Source organism: Hibiscus syriacus, unplaced genomic scaffold (assembly GCF_006381635.1).
Source record: "Hibiscus syriacus cultivar Baekdansim isolate YM2019G1 unplaced genomic scaffold, ASM638163v2 tig00111877_pilon, whole genome shotgun sequence".
Taxonomy (NCBI): domain Eukaryota; kingdom Viridiplantae; phylum Streptophyta; class Magnoliopsida; order Malvales; family Malvaceae; genus Hibiscus; species Hibiscus syriacus.
The window spans coordinates 2,255,186-2,268,510 of record NW_024063208.1 but is presented as its reverse complement, the minus strand read 5'-3'; the positions used below and the strand labels follow the sequence as shown (position 1 = coordinate 2,268,510).

Sequence of the window (13,325 nt, the reverse complement as noted above, 5' to 3'; positions counted from 1 at the left end):
GTTCATCCCTACGGTTGCTAAAGAGAATGGCGCACAAGTATCAGCTTATGCTGCTCTTCGTCGTTTTGAATGCCGGACCATTTTTACATCTCCTCCCCCTTTTAAAGCAGCGTGTTTGTTGAATATATAGGGGAAGGGAAGTGTTTGTTGAATATATAGGGGAAGGGAAGCGGTATGTAATGGCTAGAGATTATGGTCGGATTTTTAGGGGTGTAGTGGAATAGTTGAGATACGTGGTGGTTAACCATGGGGTCATTCAATAACATCTTGGCGTTGCATCGTGGACAGTAAATTCCGAGATCATGACAGTAATGATTTCTGTCTCTTGTATTCACTTTTAGCCTTTTTTTAATGCGCCCGTTGATTCCTCGAAAGTCATGAGTGTGCTTGTGCTTCTTTCAACCTCCTGAACCATCAATTGATGGGTACCGTAAAGACTCTCTGTGACGCTTTCTGCAGCAAATGTCATTCCAGATTTTGTTTGCAAATTGCGCCGACGAACTGTGGATTCTTCTCCTCCACCAAGAAGAAGTTCCCTCTTTCAGAGCAGTTTTCCTCATATTATCCTTTGCTTGCAGATTCGCATTCCTAAGGCTCATTCTTAAACTTTGGGATTGACTTTTCAAGTTCCGAGCATAGCTTTAGCAGACTGAACCTCTTCATCGTAGGAAGTTGCGGAGAGAGAAGATCGAGATTGAATTGCAATGAATTGAGCAAATTCAAACCATCTTGAGCTAACCCGTTTAATCTGGGCAATGATATTTTGTTCTTAGTTTCATTTTTTTAGTTGTCATAGGCCTTCTAGTCCATCTCCTACTGTAACCCCCTTCGATCCCATAATTGGAAGCAAGCGGCTTGAAGCTCAAATTATGTACACCACCCTGACTTATATTGTGGAGGCTTTCGCAATAAAAAAATTAGCTAAGCCATGAAACCTAACTCTGGGAGCTTGCAACATTGAAAAGCAAAAATGACGAGATCTCATCTGAATTTGATCTATAATAGGCCAAGATTTCAATGGTTGAGTTATACCGCATCAGACAAAGAATTGCCTGCAAAATAATTGTAATATATAAATTAATAGAATAATAATAATAATAATATAATAATAATATAATAATAGTAATATAATGTTTTTGTAGACCTGAAAAAAAACAGATGTCTACATAAACCTCTCTCTAGTTTCCATTATCACTCATTTGCGACGCACTTTCAAAATACAAGTCTACAATCCATGAAGAAACTTTAATCAATAAAAGATCAGGAACTCCAACAACATTTTCAGCTAAGGCTAACATAAGTTACTAGCAAACAACCATCGCATTCCTCAACTACGAAACCAAAATGTGATCAGTTCAATAAGATCTTGACATCTAGCTCAAAAATGTCAAAATATTCAAAACCGAGCTTCAATTTACCGGCAATCGGTATAAAAAAATTGCAGAGTTAAAGGAAGAACGCAGCAAATGTTCACATTTTCTCCATTAAAGATTGTTCGTAAAAGTATATCACGTTTCAGATCATCAAAGCCAAATCGAAAATATTAGATAAGATTAAAAAACAGTAAACAAAGTTTTACTAAAAATAAGACAAAAAGAAAGATCTGATCAAAATTAGAATGGACCACAAAGAGAGAGGGATCGAAGGAATATGCGGCGAGAATAGCGTAACTCTCGTGTTCGAAGCTTATAAGGGGATTTCCGCCTTTTGTGGAAGTTGTTATGGTGGCGGTATCGACAATGGCGGAAAATCAGAGGCGTGGCTGAACATGCTCTATGTGCGTGACGGTGTAAGGTAAAAAAAACAGAGACTCCGAAATAGAGTATATCATCGGTTGTTGCATTAAGAAAAAAAAAATAAGTATAGAATAGTGATTAGATCATTGGGTCTATGACTTTATTGATCTTAAGTTCAAATTTTGTTAACAAATAAAATTATTTTTGAGAAAAACAAGTTTAAATTTACACAGATCCCAAAATAAAGTATATATAAAGTATATATATCAATTTTTAAGTTAATGAAATTAGTCATTTATTACTTTAAAAAAATAAATTTCAGATCTAAAGATCTTTTTACAAGAATTTACACAAGACTTCAATAACCTAACTAAGACCCTACTGAGAATCTCATTTGTTAGTGCTGACGTGGAACAATTTGATAGGCTTGTAAAATTTAGGAGGGATGTCGGTGACGGGACAAGAGGATTTTCCGGAGATTTTTTTGTTAGTAGAATTTATGACAATGTAAAAATATAAGAGAGAGTGTTTCTGTTATTGGCTGTTTGGATGGAGGGAAAATCAGATAAGGTGAGAGAGAGAGAGAGAGAGGGGGGAGAGTGACGAAGGAAAATGCAAAAGGACGAGAAATTATTATTTTTAAACAAAAAAAAGGACGAGAAATTAATTAGAGATGGAAGAGGGAGAAATTCATGATTGTGTTGAACAATTTCTTTGAAATAATAGAATTTTAAGGATTATTTAAATGATTGATTATTTATTTTTGTATTTTATCTATTTTTATATTTTTAAAATATATAATTGTTTTAATTTAGCAAAAAGGTACTTAAGATTCATGTACTTATAAAAAAATTAATTTGACTCTCGTCCTTTTTTTTTCGATTAATGTAACTCTTTAACTCGAAAAAGAAATTTAATGTGGTTCTTTAACTAACGTTTTTCGTAATTAACCAACTACTCTGTTATTTCTTTCTGGGTAAATTATATCATTCATCACTTAACTATTTTCTTCTCTTTTATTTTGGTCACTAAACTCTAAAAGTTTTTAATTTCATATATTCTATAGATTTCAAGGACTAAAACTACAGTTAACCCATTTTATCTTGAACACAAAACCCACCACCTTCATCTCCTCTTTAACTCTTTCATCTTCTCTCCTAAACCCCCAAATTCACTTCCATTTCTTTCATTCTTCATTATTTCTTAAATCACCATGAAACTAATCAATTTGGCGGTTATACTCTTATTTGGGGTTTAGGAGAGAAATGGAAATGAATTTGGCGGTTTTGCTGTGGCGAGTTAAGAGGAGATGAAGTTAGTGGGTTTTGTGTTTGGGATAAAATGGGTTAACTACAGTTTTAGTAGGTGAAGTCTCTATAGTTTTCGAAATTAAAAATTTTTAGAGTTTAGTGACTAAAATAGAATAGAAGAAAATAGTTGAGTGATGAATAGTGTAATTTATCTGGTAGCAATTAACGGAGTCGTTTGTCAAAGGGCTACATTGGGTTCTTTTTTCGAGTTGGAGAGTCACGTTGATCGGAAAAAAGGATGAGGGCCAAATTAGTTTTTTTTTAAAGTATAGGGACCTTGAGTGCCTTTTTTCCTTTTTTAATTTTTATTTAATTAAGATGTGATTACCGCGAGTAAACTATCGTTAACAGTTAACAAATTAGCTGACGTGGCAGTTAAATATTTTGATATAATCATATATTTAGTCCCTATTATTTACATATTCTTTCAATTTAGTCTCACTTTTAATAAATTAAAAAATAATGTCACTAGTACCATGTGTCATCATTCAGTTAGAGGACTAACTTTATTTTAATTTAATATATATTTTTAAATTAAAAATAAATATATTAAATTAAAAAAAATAAAAGTTAGTCCTTCAACCAAATGATGACATGTGACACTAGTGACACATGATATCATTTGATTGGAAGATTAAATTTATTTTAATTTATTAAAAATATGACTAAATTAAAATATATAAAAACAGAGACCAAATGTGTGATTATAACAAAATACCAAATGTGTTGATACTTAAGCTTCACTTTTTGGTCCAAATAGATACTTTTGGTGAGTGTCTTATTTGAATCAATTTGAATCTTGAAGCTAAGTTTAGGTACCAATTTGAACCCAACAAACAAATTTAAGTACCAAATTATACTTGAAGTCAAGTTCAGTACCAAAATATATACAGATAAATTACACTGAGGTTACTAAACTATGCTCAAATGATCAATTTGGTTCTTAAACTTTTAAAATTTACAAAATGATCATTAAATTTATCACATTGTTATCACCACGATGTTATAATAATTTTCAAATTTTGATAAATTTAATGATCATTTTATAACCGTTCGATTGAAAATTTAATGATCAAAATAATTATTCGAGTATAATTTTGTGACTTCTAGTATACTTCACCAGGTAGAAAGAATTGTTTAGGTGGTGAAGGTAAATCAACACTAAACAAAAGCAATGGTTTCTAATTTTGTTTATGTGAGTATTTGTTCTATTAGACGATTTAAAGCAAAACTTATTTGGTTAACACACTTCAATGTGTTTATATTATCTTATTCATTCAAAGTTTAAAACACGAGAAACAATACTATTGCATAAATTATACATTTATTGTTTATTTTATTTATTATTTAATAATTTTTATTGTAACTTATAAAAATATTTTTAATGTATTTTTCTTTACATTTTAGATGCCTTTAAATTGTTTATGATATTTTTTGTATAATCATCGATATTCGATTTATTAATTGACTAATCATGACCGAATAATGTAGAAACAAAATTGTTTACAATATTCATCAATATGTAAATATTGAAGCACTAAATTTATTATTATATCAATTAAAAAAATTCACGTTATTATTAAGGTTGAAACCATTAGTAGCGACGAGACTAATGTTTTTAATATTTAATAGAAATATTAATCAATTGTGTAATTTACTCATAAGTTGATATATGATTTTTTTGCAGCTTTTGAATTATTATTATTTTTATTACAAATATAAAAAATTCCAGTTTTTAAAATCCAAAATTTTGAATTCGGTTTTCAAATACGTAAATCATAAAAATGAAATATATTTCATATCAAAATTAAATCAGTCATATATATATATATAATAAATTAATTAATCGATTTATTCGATCTGAATATACAAAACTGATCAATATGAATGTACAAAACTGATCAATATGAATGTACAATTAGAACTCTTAAGTGTCTAACATGGATACTTGCAAAAAAAATTAATACCGCTGCAATACGAACCGATTCTTCAGGCAAATTGGCAATACCATATACGTCAATGAATTTATATATTTTCGATTATCATGTGTCGGTAAACAGAGTGAACTTCGGAGGAATTCTCCGAAAGGCACTCTCTAACTGGTACCTGACATCTATCGAGAATTCTATTACGGATTAACGGAAACAAGTTGCCGAGTTGCGTGACTATACATAGGAAAAATGGAAAAGAAAAGCGTTTCTCAATGCCAAAAGGAGCAAATGATAGAGGTTTAGGACCTGTTGCACTAGCAAATGCCATGTCCGGCGACTCCAACACCACCTCGAATTGAAACCGGAGGGCCATGCGAGTAGCTGTGGCTTACCAGATGGAAATCCAGAAATAAAACAATTACTGTTATATCATCGTGAAAATGTCTCCTCACACCACGGTCGATTTTTTTCAAGTCCGAATATCTCATTTCTCTCTTCTTTGCTGCTTCACGGAGAGCGGCTTTGACAAGCTTCCTGGCAATACCCTGTGTAAGCATTCTCTTATAAGTTAATCCCAAGGCAACACAACTATCGGAAAAACTTCCGAGTTCTGAGCGAACTCAACATATTACTCAATCATAAAAAAGGTCTAGTTTAGGAAAATGCTGACAGTTAACTCGTTACAAGGGACTGTTCTAGTCCAACTTACTCGGGCTCTGGGGTGTACGTTCATACGAGTAAAGCCTGACTTGGAGAATTATATCTCTATACCAATATCCAGATATGAATTGGACACAAATGTAGACACAAGCACTTTAGGTAAAATGAAGAATCGGACCAGTACGGTTCTAGTCTGATGAAAAGAAAATCGCAAAAAGAATTCGTACATTACGTGGACACGTGTTGACAATGTCAACGGCCTCCTGATTGCTAAGGTGTTCCCACAGACCATCTGATGCAAAAATAAGAAAATGATCTTCAGGGTCAATTTTATGCACTAATATTGCCGGATCAGCTCTAAGGATTGGTTTATCAAATGATTCGGGAACTCTAAACTTCGGCAATAGAGGTTCTCTGTTGAACTCCGCATTCTTTAGATAAGCATCACCAATGGATCTGGAAATCTGTCACAAATTAAAACGTTGGTTAACAAACTATAAATATGCTGGAATCTCGAAATCAAAATGACAAACACTCGTATTGGTATTTTCGGAAACTTCATATTCAACAGTGTAACATGGATACCTCAATCGAAAATGAAGAGCCGGAGCAATATAGGTGAAAACAACAAAATATCAACAAATTTAGAGAAATATCCCACAAACACAATGAACTACCTGTATGATACCCTTCACACGCCATACTGTGTGCTTTAGAACCACAATCTGCGGATCATCGGGATGTAATGATTGCAACTCTTCCCGCACAGATTCGAGACTTGCATTGTGATCGGATGATAACTGAACTGCCTTGACCTCTTTAAAGTCGTTATCCAGTCTCCCTAAGACCACCCGAGAATCTCCTGCATTCGCAATGTATAGCATTCCTCTACAGATTATTCCTACCAAACAACATGAACCGACAGAAGCCATCTGCGGGTCATTTAGCCAGTGCTTCCTAACAAGAGCAAGAAAATCCTCCTCGGTAGCTAAAAACGCTTTGTTGATTACATCCGCTGACATTCCGTTATTCTCGGTTGTAAACTCTGCACCATAATAGGTATCAAATCAGTAAACACGGCATCATTCAAGGTGCACGGTCTGGTGTTTTATGTATTATGACTAATGAATACAAGTTTCCAAGACAACCGGTTGAAATGAGCCAAGATGCCACTCATCAAACATTTTTTTTTTGATAGAAACCACTCATCAAACATCAAACTCTATTCAAATTAAAGTGGACAACATAGCAAGTTTTGATGAAATTTGGCATAGAGCAGAAAGAATAACATACTCTTGATATAGCTGAAAAGGTGTTCATTTATAAACCTAGCAGCCACCGGGCCTCCATGACCGTCGTAAACTCCAACGAACGTCCCATAAGGCCCTGTTTCAAATAAGCTCAAGGGACCTGATTCGAGTTGGCTAGTGTCTTCCAATAGATTGTTTGCTTGAATTACCGCCATCGAAAACTCACCGGCAACATGTTCTCCGGAATCTTTATACCACAACAACCCGTCAACCCTACCATCATCATTGCTACTACTAGATGCTTCACCCTCAACAGAAGAAGGCCTCCAGCAGGGCGGCATCATTCGCATTAATGACCCCGATACCATAACTTACATATTCTAACCCAAATGACCCGGCAATCAATTTTTTTCATAAAATCAACACTGGCAACTCTATCGACCCTAAGACTTTGCTCCGGTTTTTCTTGATTTCCAAATACACAACCAAAGTTTCAGAATTCAATCATGCATTGACAAACGCAGATAACATCAATCTGCAAAATTCAGACAATGAAAACTTTGTCAAACAATCATCAAAATATATCTTAAAAACATTGAAGACAGAGACATGAACATGAAGTCATGACAGAAATTCCACACCTCTAATCTATAAGACCATCAAAATGAAAACAAACTGATAGGTTTGACCATAGAATACAATAACCGTTGTTTGTGACTCAAATTCCGTTTGATCCGGCTTGAAGAGTTCACAGCACAACCAAGAAAATGGGATCTGTGGGGATGCAGAGGCTCTCAGGCCGATCCGCAAATTGAATCCAACCACAAAAATCTTGTCATTTCTCCTTTTTGTCCATGGTTTTTACTTATCAAATCATCTTATTTCTTATTGTTTTACGATCATGTACTCGCAGACACCAAAACGAAACAGAGATTAAACAACCAAAACAAGAAATTTTGAACAACATCAAAGAAATTCAGACACCAATCGATTTGAAACTGAGATTAAAACCCCATTTTGTCACCTCATTAAATGCATACAGGGATGGACACCATCCTGAAAATTTCAAATTATCATATCATTTATATATTTTCTTTATATTTTCTATTGAAAATCTATTTTCACCCTGCCCTAAAATTTTAAAAATTCGTCCTCTAGCGTAAAATACTGTGATCGTCCATGCACAACAACATAACTTTGAAACAAACACAAGAAATTTTCAGACACCAACCAATCTGCAAACTAAAAGCATGAAAGAAATTTCAAATAGATACCCATCACCTTAAGAACACCAGCAAAATATAAACAGCAATCATTATGAAGAAAGATCCGACGGCAATTTTCTTCTTACATACCTTATGAAACAGTGGAGAACATTGCATGATCTCTTCAGTTACAAGCCTGTCGATGAAGAATCAAAAGACCCATTATTTTGAAGGATTAAATAAACAAAACAATCACATGAAAACCCCCAAAACAAAACAAAACAAAGGCTGTAAGAAAGGTTGAGAGGGAGATTTGACAGAGAAAAAACAGTTAACAAAAAACAAATCTCTGAGTTTCGGAAACCACCACAACAAGGTGGCCTTTTCTTGCTTTCTTTCTTTTTTGATGGGTTTTTCCGTTGGATTTTTTTTTTAGATTTTATTTTCTAATTCATTGGTTGAAGGGGGTTTTGACTTTGACCTGTTGGCTCTAACGATGAACAAACCAACATTTTAGGCAACTTTTACTCATCTGTCTTTCTCCTGTTTTTAGCAAACAGCTGCAAACGATTGTCTCTATCCTTATCGGCTTTGGCTTTTGAGAATTACTTTGAATTTCTTCCCCCTTTTTTTTCATTTTCATGGTTTGGTCATCCAATTGATGTCTAGTTTGGTTATTTTAATCATAAAAAATTAGTGGATTTACGAATATAAATTAATACAGAGTTGGTTGAATTATTCTTGAACCATTTATTTATGTTTATTTATTAAATTAAATACATATATTTATGCACGAATCAATTTATTTCAATAGTCAATAGAATTATTATTGTTTTTAAAAATTATGAGTTTAAGCATCAACGGTTATAAGAATAATTGAACATTCATTGTCAATGAGAATATTTTATAACAAATATTACTTTATAATCACCTTAGCTTATTTAAAAATTAAACATATTTGTTTATTAACTAGTTAATGGTTACTAATATTACATATTTGTAATAAATTGGTCGAGTAATATTATATATTTGTAATAAATCGATCACTCGAGGTTAACAAATAGTTAAAACATCTAACAATAGTTAAGTTACTTCGCATTATTTTTATGACTTTAACTGAAAATTGCTAACTCAACAACATTATTTCTTGTGGTATGACTTTATAACAAAGAAAGAACACCAAGTAAAATTATTTAAATTAAACCGGCCGGTCCAAGTAAAATTTCATCTGGTTTTATGAGATGAAAACCAACTACATATACTTTGTATGACTTTCAATCTATAACAGAATCAAAACCATCCCTTTCCAACTTCTTTCCTCACCCAACACTTCTACCAATAAAAACAAAGAAAAGCAACCTCGAAGAACATAAATTCAATAGTATGAAACATGTATAAAGCTATGAACAACATGTTCAGCCACCCCATGAAACCATAACCGACCTTTGTGCCGGTCATTCAAGGAGGAATTCAAGACTCAAATCCGGGCTGCCGAGAAGGTTAAACGTTTTGTTGTTGCTTAAGGCGTCTTTCAAGATGGTGATTTGGCCTTCCTTTAAAAGTACATCCTCATCCAAAGCTTCTATCTTCTTTTTCAATACGACGACTTCCGAGTTTAATAGCATGTTCTTCTCACCATATTGCTTCACCTCTTCCCACATCAAATCTCTTTCTTCGGAAACCTTTGGTAATATCCCCCTCAAGATCGTTAGTTCCTTGACCGATTCTTGCAAATCGTTCTGAAGACGGCTTATGTTATCGTCTTTCTTTAGCATCTGTACACTTCGAAAGCAAATAATTAGCCAAATATGTTCTATAAGCTTTCATAAGGGTGTCTAATTGCCTTATTGTGGAGGGTAAGGCAACACTGCAATGGCACAGGAACTGGAGTGTACCACAAGCATCAAGCAGCTACATGTATGCACTTCAAACTCTAAGATGCATTGTCCCGTGCTTGTCACAAAAATAATTCGATTTCCTGGCACATACTCTCCCGATTATAGTAATTTCTTTCACACATGTTATTCACATGCAAGATAAGAATAAAGATTCCATACACGCATACGACAAACATGTAACATTCAAAGATCAAAAGCTACCTGCAGTTCAAGATCCTTCTACCTGCGGGTGAGGCAGGAAATGTTGTCCATTGCATTTTGTACTTCACATCTAAGGATGTCGTTACCTCTTACAGATGCTCCCACCTCAGCTTGCAACCATTCAACTTCAAGCTCTTTCGAATATAGCTCTTCTCTCAACAAATTTGTCAGCAATGATTCTGATTTAAGCTCTGTTCTTAGAACCTCCTAAAAGGTGTACAGTGTCACCAAAGCAGTGAGTATGAACTTAAAAGATCATATTAGATCCTCAATTGAAATGTAAGAACAAGTTTGATGAATGAACATACTTGAAAAGTTAATGAGCATTGAAAAATGATTCAATCTATATTAGCTTAAACTGTCGATTTCACGAAGCTTACCTCAGAAGATTGATTGTCGGATTTCATATATTCCGAATGAACCTCTGAGGCAACTGTTGTGGATTTCTCATGCAGCAAAGTGGATATTATCTGCAAACTCCTTGTTAGGCTTTCAATTCCACGTCTAAAGCATTGCACCTTCATATCGGATTCAACAATGAATTGACCATCAAGACCCTGCTGAGTTTCTTGAAGCTGACTAGCTTTTCCTTTGATGAACTCGATTAACTTGGAAGACAAGTGGATGCTCTCATTAAGCATAGACAGTCCTTGGTCCTGCAAACAGCTTACACGATTCTTCATTTCCTTGTCAAGCTTGAAGGTTAAGGCTCCAACGTCTTTTCGATTACCTTTTAAGCGGTTCAGTAAATCGATATTCTCATGTCGAAGAGAATCAACTTCATGTCTACAAGACTCCACTTCCCTTCTTAATGACAATTCTACTCCAGTCAACCTCATTTGCTCCATTTGAAAAAATTTCACCCGATTTTCATTTTTTCCCATGGAACGCTCCTGACCATAACCTTCTCGCAACCCTTCAATTGTTTTCTCTTGCTCACTGCAGGTTCGGAATAATCTGGCAGTGGACTTCTGCAACTCCTTGCACTCCTTATCTTTTTCTTCAAAATTTCTTCTAATGCAATCAGTATCTTCTATTGCTGCTTGATGCTTCTCTTGCAATTGGGAGAGGGTTTGCCTGAGATCTTCATTCTCATCATTCAGTGTTTCGACCCTTCTAGTAAACTCTTTAAGTTGTTCTGCGGAATAAGTCATCATGCTTCTGTTTTCAAATTCCTTTTCATTCAAGGAAGATACTTCTCTCTGAAGAGATACATTTTGCTCCGCAAGCTCTCTAACTCGTTCACGAAGTCTTTGCTCTTCTGACCGATACTTCTTAAGCTTAGATGACCAATTGCTCGACCTTCTATCCAACTCCTTTTCCAATCCCAACTGTATCTCATGTTTCTCCGTCTCGAGTTTTTTTGTCCGTGACTCCAGTTCTTCCCTTGTCATTCTCATTTCTTCTTTAGCACGGCCTCTCTCTGCAATTCTACTGTAGAAGTTTCGAAACCTCAAGTGCCAGGTCTATTTTGTCCTCTGAAAGACGTCTAATGGTCTCAACGAGAGACGAAACATTAAACCCGATGTTACGAAGAAAGCTGTCCTGCTCGAGAGCTTCAGAAAGAATCAAAACTCTCTCCTCAGCTTCTTTTGATCTTCTTTGTAACTCCACATCTGTATCCTCCTGTTTCGGAAGAGTTCAAACCATTAAAACTTCCCCCAAAGAAACAATGTTTCTTGTCCAAGCCAGAGATATCCTCATGATATCCAATATCATTTTCATAAGGATCGTCCATTATATCCAATTTGGACTCCGGGCATCAATTCATGTATCCACCATATACATCTTCAGTGGTGATCGGAATATGAAGATCGAATTCCTTAGAACTTGATCTCGGGACATGAGTCTGCGAAAGCCTCTCAATCACATTCTTTGCGATCATCTGAGGCGATTCACGCCCGAATCCATTTTCCACCCGGTCTCTAGACGAGAACTGAAGACGTGTGCCTTTCGCTTCCCTAAATGAATAGAATTTGTTTCTCTTTGACACTATCTGTAGGAGACGGAGGAGCTGTATATTGATCTCGTGGAGGAAGCCTCCCACCACCATTTCCGAGATTATTTATTTTAGAACTGTTCTTGGACTTACTGCTTTCCTGCAGCTGTTCTCCACCGATATATCGGTCCACAACTTTACTTGACACATTGCTAGAGCAAGAGGAAGAGCTTCCTGATGAACCACGCCGCATCCTTGAAGAACTAGTTCTCCTGGAATAAACCACGAGAACAAAGGTGGACTTTTAGATTCATAAATGTAAAAAATGAGGTCTAATCAATAATTTTTATACTCTGTAAACGAGAACAAACACATCAAATGCAGGAATTCCTTACCGAGATGATTGATCATACTGATGATTGGGAGTAATATCAGGAGATCTATTTTGATCATATGAGGAAGGAAAATCTTCTAGTCCCAGACCATCAACAAGAAAGGCTGCTGATGACAAAGAACGACTCCTTCGAAAGCTGGCCGGGCTGTTACTAAAGCTAGGGCTGTCTGGTATTTGCTTTTGAGATTTTTCCAAAGAAACGTCTAGGACTGAGAAAACTGTATTCATCCTTCTCACCTTGTTGATCATTGAACCCACTTTCCAATGTGTTTTCCCAGAAAACTTGCTTGCTGATGGTGAAGGAACAACGGCGTTGGCGTTTCCACTGCTAGAGGAAGATTTGAAGAAAAAGAGTTTCTTCGTCTTTATATATCATCAACAAGGACAACAACCTTTGAAAGAATGGGGAGTCAAAGAACCTGGAGATATAATACACAAGCCATAAAAGTTAGCAAAAAAGAGAGGAAAAAAGACATCAAACACACACAAAAACATCATCAAAACCACTAGAGAATGTGAGGACAATCTATAAAGCAAATACCAGAGAAATAAATCTGGGTTAAGAAAACAAGTGCACAAAATACAACTCATGAAATTCAGAACTGGAATTTATATATATCAGATAGAAAAGAAAGCATATGCAACACTGAGATACCAATCATGAAATAAAAAGTTCTTACACCGATCAAGAAATGAAAGCATATATAAATATGTATACATACATACATACACATATATGCATATAATATCTACATATTAACTATTTTATAACTTTATTTATATAAAATTCTGCAACTTTCA

The 13,325-nt window shown here is 34.8% G+C and overlaps 1 protein-coding gene and 2 pseudogenes across 2 annotated transcripts; all 3 read right to left on the bottom strand.

Moving 5' to 3' along the window:
- Window positions 1-252: 252 nt before the first annotated feature.
- Window positions 253-1,298, bottom strand: LOC120172775 (annotated as a pseudogene).
- A 3,736-nt stretch (window positions 1,299-5,034) lies between these two features.
- Window positions 5,035-8,659, bottom strand: LOC120172703 (probable protein phosphatase 2C 38). Of its 2 annotated transcripts, none has more exons than XM_039180101.1 (5): window positions 8,243-8,659; window positions 6,931-7,422; window positions 6,315-6,682; window positions 5,865-6,101; window positions 5,035-5,522 (listed from the first exon to the last, which is right to left on the bottom strand). In XM_039180101.1, the coding sequence occupies exons 2-5, from the start codon at window positions 7,253-7,255 to the stop codon at window positions 5,292-5,294; spliced, it is 1,161 nt and encodes a 386-aa protein (XP_039036032.1). In that variant the 5' UTR covers window positions 7,256-7,422; window positions 8,243-8,659; the 3' UTR covers window positions 5,035-5,291. The 2 variants fall into 2 exon arrangements, with proteins under 2 accessions (XP_039036032.1, XP_039036033.1); XM_039180102.1 differs by having other exon boundaries at window positions 5,396-5,522; window positions 5,870-6,101; window positions 8,243-8,656.
- Window positions 8,660-9,511: 852 nt separating this feature from the next.
- LOC120172774 lies at window positions 9,512-12,967 on the bottom strand (annotated as a pseudogene).
- Between the last annotated feature and the right edge of the window lie 358 nt (window positions 12,968-13,325).

Excerpts from the sequence above, each read along its gene's own strand:
- LOC120172703 (XM_039180101.1), bottom strand. The coding sequence starts at position 7,255 with ATGGTATCGGGGTCATTAATGCGAATGATGCCGCCCTGCTGGAGGCCT. Across the intron at positions 6,683-6,930 it reads CCTTTTCAGCTATATCAAGA|AGTTTACAACCGAGAATAAC; the intron begins GTATGTTATTCT and ends ATTATGGTGCAG. Across the intron at positions 6,102-6,314 it reads GTGTGAAGGGTATCATACAG|ATTTCCAGATCCATTGGTGA; the intron begins GTAGTTCATTGT and ends AATTTGTGACAG.